At 42.7% G+C, this 12,152-nt stretch overlaps 1 protein-coding gene across 5 annotated transcripts in view; it reads right to left on the bottom strand.

Moving 5' to 3' along the window:
* Positions 1-430: 430 nt before the first annotated feature.
* LOC137299903 (signal transducer and activator of transcription 5B-like) overlaps positions 431-12,152 on the bottom strand; it is a 125,590-nt gene continuing 113,868 nt past the window's right edge. For all 5 annotated transcript variants that reach the window (XM_067968886.1, XM_067968888.1, XM_067968890.1 and 2 more), the window contains one exon: positions 431-6,471. In XM_067968886.1, coding sequence (XP_067824987.1) covers positions 6,345-6,471 — 127 coding nt within the window. In that variant the 3' untranslated portion in view covers positions 431-6,344. The remainder of the gene's footprint in view (positions 6,472-12,152) is intronic.

Genomic DNA, 12,152 nt, shown 5'->3' on the forward strand with positions numbered 1-12,152 from the left:
GAGAAAAATCATAGGGGGATTAAAAAACTTTAAAAAAAAGTTTTTGAACACCTTTTTTACTAAGTTATAAAAATATTCAACATGGGGAAAAAAGGCTGTTTGACTGAATGATTCCTGACTGTCAATCGGGTAATGAGTGTATTCGCTTTCCATTTGGCATGGGAAGGCGGTTCACGAGTGTGGACATGTTGAGCAACAAACAGCTGGAGTGTGGGGGCAGGGCAGTTGGAGGCAGGAGGTCGTGTAATGGCAACTCCAGGAATATGTCCAACCAGAGTTGGCAACCCTACTCAATTGAAAATCTCAAACCTATATCCCCTTATCAATAAAATGCTATATGGATGAAAGTTCTTTTTAAAAAAAGTTTGCGCTGACTGGAGCCCAGTTAACAAGGTGCGTGTCCATGAGAGAAGCGTTGAGACAACAAAGGTAGTTAAAAAATAAATCAATTTACTGGTAAAGCTTATTAACAGACATACATTCTATCCCATTTAAATGAACTTTTAGATTGTAAACGTTTATTTATGTTTTTATTACAATAGTTCTTCTGTAACTAAATTGATAAAAGCACTAAAAATGAACAGCTGAAATGAGGGTGTTATGGATTTAGTGAACAACAAACCATAAAAATGCTGTTAATTCTGTACTGTTTTATGGTGTGCACAGCATAAGCACAACAAAGAACAAATACAGCATAACTTAGGTGACATTAAAAATATTGCTTTTACTGGTATTAGTAAAATCAGATCAAGAGACTGTAAATTGTTCCTTTTTCCACCACCCCCCCCCCCCCCAAACATCATAAAATACAATTAGACCACTCTGGGTTAGAAATAAGTGCAGCAGATTGAAAGTACATTGAAGGTGTAGTTGTCCTTTTTCTTCATATACAGGGATCCTCCACATACGAAACTACTTTCACAACTGCAAATCCAAATGAGAGATGCCACCTTAAATTCAGATAGGAATGCATCGGTCTGTGTCCTCACACTGTATTCAACCTTGCACTTGGCTGCTGTATTTAGTTTACTTTTGACCAGTTGGTTTCAGGTTCTCTAAAGTAAAAGGACAGTGAGAGTGAGGAAAATTGAATGCATGCACCTGTGTTGAACTGAACTTCATCGAGAATGGCTAATCTCATCAGGTGTCTTCCACAAACACTTTGAGAAATACCTATGCAAGAAAACACTTCCAACTTGAACCATTGTTTACATCCTGATGAACAACCATCCTGTCAGTATTTGAGATCTTTATCCTAATGGCTAATCTACCAGTTAGTTTAGTTTCAGTATAGGTTTTTGATTTGTTCCAGTGGTAATTCATAATCATCTGCTCGAATTGCTTCATGACAAATTGGAACTAGTTACCTAACCAAACCCGATTCTGTTCTCAGCCAATGTCCGTACAGGTTTCTATCAGGGGTTATTGGATAGTGATTAGGAGCTTTAGCCTATTTTTCACTCCCGAGACCATGAACAATAAGGCTAATCAGCACAGAGTGGGGATTAAACTTTCTAAGATTACTTTATGGGGTCTTAATCAATTTTCAAGTTATAGGATCTCATTCACAGTGAGAAGTTGTACAATCCTGATTGGTTGTGGTGAAATCATTTTTTTTGTCTTCAAATTAGGATCACCCCCCACGTGACCCCTGCTTCCACCATGTACACAGGCCCAAGATATGGGCAGCAGCTCAGTTCTTTTTGACTTCTCCTATGCTGAGTATAACTTCCTTCGAAACTTCCTGACCATAAAGTGACGAACCCATCAAGGCTTAAGGAGTGGTCAGGAGGGAGTGAGGCGTATTAACAATGCTATAATTTGAAGAATGACAAAGATCCCACAGGTAGATAATCTCACTTTTTACGTCGTTCAGGTATCCTTAACACACTAACAGCCATACGAAACTAGTGCCAATTTCGGAGGAGGATTGCCTCTAACCTTTGTTGGTGAAACATGCATGCTGAAAGTACTATCCTGGATGTTGACCAAATTTAAACTGCAATATTTGGTAAATATGAGAGATATTCCACATTGCTGCCTAACAGGAATATCTCTCACATGTTTACCAAACATTAGTTTCAATTTGGTCAATATCCAGGATAGTGCTTTCAGGTCTGTTTTGGCAACAAAAGTTATAGGTAAGTGGACTTCTGGGGCATTTATTAGCTAAATGGTATACTGGAGATTATACTCCATTAGTCTTTTTGCTAAATGGTGTTTGTCAGATGTAAACAAGGTCTTTTTTCCATGACACAAATAACTGTTGGGATTTTCTAAGTTCAGTGGACATAAATACAAAGTGCTCCATATACATCTACACAATTAAATCCAAGATCCTCATCCGGCTGATTAGGAAGCAGATAAAGTGAGTACAGCAATCTCTTTACCCAAATAAAGTTGAGACCACAGGGGTGGGTGGGAAAGAGAAGAACTGAGCTATCGCACAGGTCCTAGGACTTTCTGTAGAACGGAAACAGGGTAGTACACGGATTGGGGGGGGGGGGGGGGGGGGGGGGTGGGTGGTAAACAGTCCAAGTGATGTTAGGTCTGAACCAGTCCGTTCCCAACCTTGGCGTCTTATTTGACCAAGATGAGCTCCCGATCACATATCCGCTCCATCACCAAGGCCGCCGACTTCCACTTCTGCCTTAGCTCATCTGCTGCTGAAATCCTCATCCATGCCTTTGTTACCTCGAGACTTGACTATTCCAATACTCTCCTGGCTGGCCTCCCATCTTCCACCCTCCATAAACTTGAGCTCATCCAAAACTCTGCTGCCCTTAGCCTAACTCGCACCAAGCCCTGTTCAGCCATCACTCCTGTGCTCGCTGACGTACACTGTCTCCCGGTTCAGCAATGCTTTGATTTTAAAATTCTCATCCTTGTGTTCAAATCCCTCCATGGCCTCGCCCCTCCCTATCTCTGTGACCTTCTCCAGCCCTACAACCCTCCTAGATCTCTGTGCTCTTCCAGTTTTGAACTCTTGTGCATCCCTGATTTTAATCGCTTCAGCATTGGCGGCCGTGCATTCAGCTGCCGAGGCCCTGTCCTCTGGAATTCCCTCCCTAAACCTCTCTACTTCTCTCTCCTTTAAGACACTCCTTTGAACCTACCTCTGATGTCCTAATATCTCATGTCAAATTTTGTTTGATAACGCTCCTGTGAAGCACCTTGGGACGTTTTGCTACATTAGAGGTGCTGTATAAATGCAAGTTGATGTTGTTAGGAGAAAAAAAATTCTTCCCCGTAACCAATCAAGATTGGAAATGTTCTAACAGTATGTGAGAAGTGCCTGAATGACCAAGGAGGAACTTTCCTGCTTTGTATGGTTCAGTATTATAATGCATAGCGTCTTGGCTTGAACAGACATCTACAATAGTAAAGCATCAATCTCTGTAACTGACTACATCATAAATCCTCCCTCTCAGCAATCGGCAAGCAGTGTCACAGAAACAAGCACAACGGTTAAATCAGACAATTCTTCAAAGGCAGGACACCATAGCATTTAGACTTGTAAGAGATTCTCAAAATCCAACCACTTCAAAAAAAAATTCTCTCCTTCCTACTCTGTATATCCAGTAATGTCATCACATGAACTGTGATTCATTCAATTCCTCACTCCACAATGCAAGTCTGCATGCACAAAAGTATGAATTTTTCTGTTCAACAAGTTGGTGAATGCCAGTGAAGGAGAGCTGAAACATTTCTTTTTTTTTAAAAACAAACACCCACTGTCAACATCAAGCATTCCAGATCAGGTATAGCACAGGTTAGATTCAGGGAAACAGTTCTTCCTACACTATCCCAGCAATACACCTTAATCCCAATTTCTATTTCTTACACTAGCAAGGCTTCCTTGCGCTACTGAATTATGTGATATGGACCGGTGCCCTAGAGCGGAATTGAGACAAAATAAGTTTACTTAGGACCCTTATAGCCTGAAAGAGAAGGTATCCCCCCACCCTTGTCTACATTGGATTCATACCTGAACTCAAAAGGAAAAAATATATATTCTTCGCTACTGGCCAACATTGCAGACAAGTGCATAGGCTAATATAAGGCTGTATCCATCCAAGTCAGATCATGCACCAGTTGAGATGCATTAGGAAATACCTCATCACATAATGTCAACACTAAAGTCAGGTGGATGAGAGTTTTTGGGAGGAACCTGCTATCAATAGAACAAAAAAAATAATATAACAGCTGAAGCAGGGAAGATACAGTATGAAGAAGTGCTTTATGAAAGAATGCCAGGCACTGGAAGCATTCCTATTAGAATTTAAAGGGATAGACATTCATGTTCTCCTGTTTGCACTGCAATTAGGCAAATGTTTGTGATGTATCCAGAAGCCCTGAAGAAGAAACAATTCTTTCTCCATGATATGTACAAGTCCACAATTGTCTCATAACTAGTAAAAATTGTTCGGCAGTAACAATAAACTGGTCATTTGTTAGTTTACTCTATGTTAAAGATAACCAAATATTCCGTAACTGTAAAATAAAATTTGTTACATCTCAGTAGGCCCAGGCATATGAACAAAACAAACAAGCAATGGGCACAAGCTGTTAGAATACATGATATTTTTATGGGAAAGTACATCTGATAATTTAAAATGTAAACATCTGCATTGCTCCCCCCCACCCCCCTTTCCATTTGTGGTTATTATGCTGAACATGACATTCCTGAACAAGGGATTATACGGCAAACATCAGCATGGGCACCCCTTTAAGCGAACAAACGCCACTTCAATCCCTGTACATTGTATAGTGGTTGTTTAAAAACAAATTATTAAAAAAATTCCCTTCATCCATTTACTCGAGGGGTGGTCCCATTGAAAGGCTTCTGCTGCATCAAGGAATAGTTTTTGTTCAACCTATATCCCAATACTGCTAGGATCAGGAAAAGTGATAGTCACACCAACACATACTTAAGTTTCTAATACTACCCTCTACTGCACCAATTAACTTCCATTACAGCTGATTAAGGCATCTCAGAAATGAGCCTGGCTATTTTTCCTCATTGCGATCACTATGCACTGTATTAGAACCTTTTCACACATTAGAACCTTTGCACACATTGCATTAGAACCTTTTCACACATATTGCATTAGAACCTTTTCACACATATCCCTCATTATTCACAAGGGAGAGATCATCAAGATATTGGATAAACATGACCTCAGCATTTCAGAGATAAAAGACAGGTCTTCGATGCAGCCATATGGGCAACTAAAGTAACCTGAAAGATACTTTCTTCTCAGTAGCCCTGTATGTAGAACATTGCTCTTACATGATCCAAGAAGCACCTTGTTGTACAGATTATCTCTTCTGATAACCACAAAAGAAATGTTAAAATTCCAAAGTTAGAGTCATAAGGTAACTAGTTTGTATGACTGAATTCAGGCAACTAGGCAGTTTTGCACATGTTGATACAACACAAACTAGTCATCTTAAGAGCATATATATATATATACCTTGATTTTGCTCAGTGCAAATTTTGACAGCTATGCCATCCCAAACTCATGCACTTTTTATACAAACCACATAACCTAGACTATGTAACAAGAACGTCCTCTAAAACGGCTCAGATGTTTGAAAGAGAGGCCAAATGTGTGTGTTTTTTTTTTAAAAAGTTGTTCAATTTAGAGTGATCATGGAAACAACCAATGCAAGCATAAACAAAATGGTTCCGGGATACAAAAATATACATCATAAGCTATCCCGCCCAAATGTCTCTTCATGAGTATGTCACTAACACTTCTTCATGGGTCAAAAATTTAATTTTAAAGCAAAATCATTGTTAGTGTGGCCTTTCTGTGCCAATTTATGACCCAGTGTTCAATTGAAGTTGCCAACCAAAAACTGAATACTAATTTACAACAGAATACATAAAGAACTATACTAGTAAATGATTAAAAAAAGTAGAACCCACACAACTGAAGTAGCTGTGACTGGCTTCTTGGTAAGGGCAGTGATTTAATTTGGGTTTCAATTGGGTATTTGACTTGGGAAACAAAACAGACTAAAATACAAATTAAAATTGTACTGGGTTATCTACCAAAAAAAGCAACACCTAAAACTCGGAAAAAGGTAAATAAAAACCATGCGAATAGCAACTTTCATTTTGTACAACAGAAAATAACTATAACTGCAGTCAACAAAACTACAGCCTTCTCCCAAGCAAACAAGACATTTAAAAACACTTGCATTGCCTGAACATGCACAAAAATATTAGATTCACAAGCAATATTAACATTTCACATTATGAATGTTTTGGAAAGAAGCAACTTATGGAATGAAACCATAAGAAATAATAATTTCTATGAGGTGGGGATGGGCAATCATGTCTGTTGATGAGGAAGCCACTGATGATCGATTGGTCTGCGCAGAAGTTCCTCCACATGTCTGGCAACATCCATCGTATCATCGAGGTCAAAATCACCATCGGGATCAAGCATACTGTCTGGGCTATATGAAAGAAAATCATGCATTAAAAAAAAATTCAATCCATCAGCAGGACAATAAGACAAGTCTCATCTGTAAAAGAAAATAATTTATTCCTTTGCATTTTTTGAATGCATCTTTGTGTACAGGTCAAAAGGAATAGATTGTGTTGTTGCTTTGTGCGTCCAATATCAAGGTATCAACAACAACAACTTGCATTTATACAGCACTTTTAATGTACGATAACATCCCAAGGCGCTTCACAGGAGAGTAATCAGACAAAAACTGACACTGAGCCAAAGAAGAAGATAACAGGATGGGTGAATAAAAGCTTGGGTAAAGAGGTAGGTTTTTAGGTGGGTCTTACAGGAGAGAGGAGTGGAGAGTTTAGAGACTCTCATTGCTGAAAGCATGCCCCCCACTTGTGGGGCAAAGGGAGTGGGGGATGCACAAGAGGCCAGGGTTGGAGGAATGCAGAGCTCTTGGGGGGTTTTTAGGGTTGGAGGAGGTCACAGAGATAAGGAGAAGTGAGGCCATGAGGATGAGAATTTTTAAAATTGTGATGTTGATGGACCCGAGCCAATGTAGGTCAACAAGCAGAGGGGTGATAGGTGAGCGGGACTTGACGCAGGTTAGAATACAGGCAGCAGTTTTGGATGAGCGTAAGTTTTTAAGGTGGAAGATGGGATGCTGGCTCGGAGGGCATTGGAATAGTGGAGTCTGGAGGTAATAAAAGCATCGATGAGGTTTTCAGCAACAGATAAGCTGAGGAGGGCGATGTAACGGAGGTGGAAGTAGGCGGTCTTTGTGATGGGAGAGGATATGGGTTCGGCTCAGGGTCAAATAGAACGTCAAGGTTGCGAACAGTCTGGTTCAGCCTCAGGTGGTGGCCAGAGAGGGGGATAGAATCGGTGGCAAGAGTTTGTGGCGGGAGCCGAAGACAATGGCTTCAGTATTCCCAATGTTTAATTGGAAAAAACTGCACCTCATCCAGGACTGGATGTTGGACAAGCAGTTTGACAACACAATGGAGGGGTTGAGAGAAGTGGTGAGGTAGAGCTGAGTGTCGTCAGTTTACATGTGGAACCTGACTTTATGTCTTCAGATGTTACCGAGGGGCAGCATGTAGATTAGGAGCGGGCCAATGACAGGTCCTTGGGGGACTCAAGGTAATGGTGCGGGGGCGGGAAGAGAAGTCATTGCAGGAGATTCTCTGCTGACAAATGGATAGGTAACACCGGAACCAGGCATGGGCAATCCACTCAGGTGGACAAAGGAGGAGAGGCGTTGGAGGAAGATGATGTGGTCAACTGTGTCATGGGCTGCAGAGAAGTAGAGAAGGAATTGCGCTCCACGGTTAGTCACAGAGGATGTCATTTGTGACTTTGATTAGGGCTATTTCAGTGCTGTGACACGTGGAACCTGATTGGAGGGGTTCAAAGATGGAGTTGCTGGAAGTTGAGTTTTTTTTTAAAATTCGTTCATGGGATGTGGACATCGCTGGCGAGGCCAGCATTTATTGCCCATCCCTAATTGACCTTGAGAAGGTGGTGGTGAGCCGCCTTCTTGAACCACTGCAGTCCGTGCGGTGAAGGTTCTCCCACAGTGCTGTTAGGAAGGGAGTTCTAGGATTTTGACCTAGCGACGATGAAGGAATGGCGATATATTTCCAAGTCGGGATGGTGTGTGACTTGGAGGGGAACTTGCAGGTGGTGTTGTTCCCATGTGCCTGCTGCCCTTGTCCTTCTAGGTAGTAGAGGTCACGGGTTTGGGAGGTGCTGTCGAAGAAGCCGTGGCGAGTTGCTGCAGTGCATCCTGTGGATGGTATACACTGCAGCCACAGTGCACCGGTGGTGAAGGGAGTGAATGTTTAGGGTGGTGGATGGGGTGCCAATCAATTGGGCTCTTTGTCCTCGATGGTGTCGAGCTTCTTGAGTGCTGTTGGAGCTGCACTCATCCAGGCAAGTGGAGAGTATTCCATTACACTCCTGACTTGTGCCTTGGAAAGATGGTGGAAAGGCTTTGGGGAGTCAGGTGAGTCGCTCGCCACGGAATACCCAGCCTCTGACCTGCTTTTGTAGCCACAATATTTATGTGGCTGGTCCAGTTAAGTTTCTGGTCAATGGTGACCCCCAGGATGTTGATAGTGGGGGATTCGGCGATGGTAATGCTGTTGAATGTCAAGGGGAGATGGTTAGACTCTCTCTTGTTGGAGATGGTACTTGTCTGGCCCGAATGTTACTTGCCACTTATCACCCCAAGCCTGGACTCTGCCATCATTGAGGATGGGGATGTTTACAGAGCCTCCTCCTCCCGTTAGTTGTTTAATTGTCCACCACCATTCATGACTGGATGTGGCAGGACTGCAGAGCTTCGATCTGATCCGTTGGTTGTGGAATCACTTAGCTCTGTCTATAGCATGTTGCTTCCGCTGTTCAGCATGCATGTCATCCTGAGTTGTAGCTTCACCAGGTTGGCACCTCATTTTTAGGTATGCCTGGTGCTGCTCCTGGCATTGCACCAGGGTTGATCCCCTGGCTTGTTGGTAATGGTCGAGTGAGGAATATGCAAGGCCATGAGGTTATAGATTGTGCTGGAATACAATTCTGCTGCTGCTGATGGCTCACGGCGTCTCATGAATGCCCGGTTTTGAGCTGCTAGATCTGTTCTAATCTAACCCATTTAGCATGGTGATAGTGCCACACAACATGTTGGATGGTGTCCTCAGTGCGAAGACGGGACTTCGTCTCCACGAGGACTGTGCGGTGGTCACTCCTACCAATACTGTCATGGACAGATGCATCTGCGACAGGGAGATTGGTGAGGACGAGGTCAAGTAGGTTTCTCCTTCGTGTTGGTTCGCTCACCACCTGCCGCAGGCCCAGTCTGACAGCTATGTCCTTCAGGACTCTGCCAGCTCGGTCAGTAGTGATGCTACCGAGCCACTCTTGGTGATGGACATTGAAGTCCCCCACCCAGAGTATATTCTGTGCCCTTGCTATCCTCAGTGCTTCCTCCAAGCGGTGCTCAATATGGAAGAGGACTGATTCATCAGCTGAGGGAGGCCGATAGGTGGTAATCAGCAGGCGGTTTTCCTTGCCCATGTATGACCTGATGCCATGAGATTTCATGGGGTCCGGAGTCTATGTTGAGGACTCCCAGGGCCACTCCCTCCTGACTGTATATTACTGTACCGCCACCTCTGGTCAGTATGTCCTGCTGATGGGACCGGACATACCCAGGGATGGTGATGGAAGAGTCTGGGACGTTGGCTGAAAGGTATGATTTTGTGAGTATGGCTACGTCAGGCTGCTGCTTGACGAGTCTGTGGGATAGCTCTCCCAATTTAGGCACGCCTCCAGATGTTAGCGAGGAGGACTTTGCACGGTCGACTGGGCTTGGTTTACATTTGTCGTGTCTGGTGCCAAGTAGTCCGATGCCGGGTGGTCCGTCTGGTTTTATTCTTATTTTGACTTTTTTTTTCAGCGAGATTGTACAACTGAGTGGCTTGCTAGGCCATTTCAGAGGGCAATTAAGAATCAACCACATTGCTGTGGGTCTTGAGTGACATATAGTCCAGACCGGGTAAGGATGGCAGGTTTCCTTGCCTGAAGGACATTAGTGAACCAGATGGGTTTTTATGAAAATCTGGTAGTTTCATGGCCACCATTACTGATACTAGTTTTTTTAATTCCAGATTTTATTTAACTAATTGAATTTGAATTCCCCAGCTGCCGTGGCGGGACATGCACTCAAGACTCTGGATTATTAGTCCAGGCCTCTGGATTACTAGTCCAGTAACATAACCACTATGCTACCGTACCCGTCCGTAGTCAGAGTGGTCAGCAGTTTGTTGGGAATGGGGTCGAGAGAGCAGGAGGTGACTCTCGGTCAAAAATAGCTCAGAGGGCACGAGGGGAGCTAGGAGTGAAAATAGAGAAAGACGTGGTCAGGGGCTCGGGAAGTGGTAGTCTTGGGGGAAGTTTGGCTTGTTGGACAAGGGGAAGTGGGAAACAGCTGAATGGATGGTCTCAATCTCAGTGACAAAGATATCTATGAGCTCCTTGTACTTGGTGTTGAGTGGGGAGGGGGCAGGGAATAGGGGCTTAAGGAGACAGTTGGTCATGAAGAAAAGAAGCCAGGGGTTATCTTTGCATTCCAGAACATTATCTGGAGTCGTAAACAGTTTTAGCAGAGGAGAGCAGGGCCCTGATAGTGCTTGATGTGGTCCAGCCACATCTGGTGATGAATAGTTGAACCAGTTGTGCATCATATATATTCAAGTCTGCGCCCCTTGGACTTAAGGGAGTGAAGATGGGGGGCACACCAGGGGAATGACCAGGGTCAGAGACAGTAAGGTTTTACTGGGGACAAGGACATCAAAAGTGGAGGTGAGGGTGCGATTGAGCAGATCGACAGCGGCATAAGTATCATAGTGATGGAGAGCCAAAGGTTAGACAATTGGGAGTTTGAATGTGCTGTTGTAAGTGACTTACAGGAGTTATTTTTCCAGGGGCGAATACAGAAGTAAATAGGGTTGGAAGGGAATGTCAGTTGTAATTACATCGGTAATGCCACATGCTCATATTTCTTTATAAATCAGTAGTTCATCTGTCCACTCAACTCACTGACTTATTTAAACTGAGAAACACTAAGGCCTATAGTGCAGGACATCACCGAGGTTGAAAAGAACAGGAAGACAAGATTAGATAAATCATGCAAGTGATTATGTGAATGAGAAAAGAGGCTGCTAGGGGAAAAGGAGAGAGTAAAGTCTGGAGCATTCTTCGAAGACTTAGGATGCAAGGAATGGAATGAAACCTGGGAGCTTGGGGGAAGGTCAGGAACAAAGAGGATTGGGAAGAAACAGGAGGCCAACAAAGCATTTCTACATTACATGAGATAGGCAGATCAGATGAATAAATAGGTCATGTCAAAAGTATTCCTCAAATGCTTTTGAGTTTTTGTGCATGCAGGAGTTGCATTGCTCCAAAATCTCTGGATCTTTCACACATCTAATTCATCCCTAGAGATCCATTCTATATGCAATTTAACAAGGCATAAGTGATCAGACATTCTGTAGAACAATACAGTTCCAGTTTTGTGGGGATCAAAGGAATGTCATCTGCAAATAAAAAAGGTCAGAATTGAATAAAATAGATCGATCACCACTTACGTTTTGCTCCATTACATCCCCCAAGAATCAAGGAGAAATTTTAGTTTCCTTAAAACATTTTCTTGGTTATTTAGTTTTCAGGAGATAAAAGAGCTGAGAATAATATGACAGTAAAAACTGTATGAAGCTCTTTACAAGAAGCAGCCTTACATGATAAATAAGCCTGTTGTTGTTATTCCATACCTTAAGTTCATAATAAAAGGAGGAATTTGGTTTCAGACATTTAACACTTAACAAAGATGATCAATTAGCTCACAACAAACAGTGACTGCTGCCTTCGAGGCTTTATGGCAATTCACTAGCAGAAGCAGAACACATTTCAATAAACTGCATCTGAATAATAACAGAAGATGCTGACAACACAACAGGTAAGTCAGCATCTGAGGAGAGAACAGACGAGTTCTCTCCAAAGATGCTGAATGGCCAGTTGAATGCTTCCAGCTATTGTTGTTTTTGTTTCAGATTTCCAGCATCTGTGTTTGTTTTGCTTTTTGAATCTGAATTAAGTTTGAGCTAAGAAGTAAAGCTT

The sequence above is a fragment of the Heptranchias perlo genome, chromosome 30, assembly GCF_035084215.1.
Source record: "Heptranchias perlo isolate sHepPer1 chromosome 30, sHepPer1.hap1, whole genome shotgun sequence".
Taxonomy (NCBI): domain Eukaryota; kingdom Metazoa; phylum Chordata; class Chondrichthyes; order Hexanchiformes; family Hexanchidae; genus Heptranchias; species Heptranchias perlo.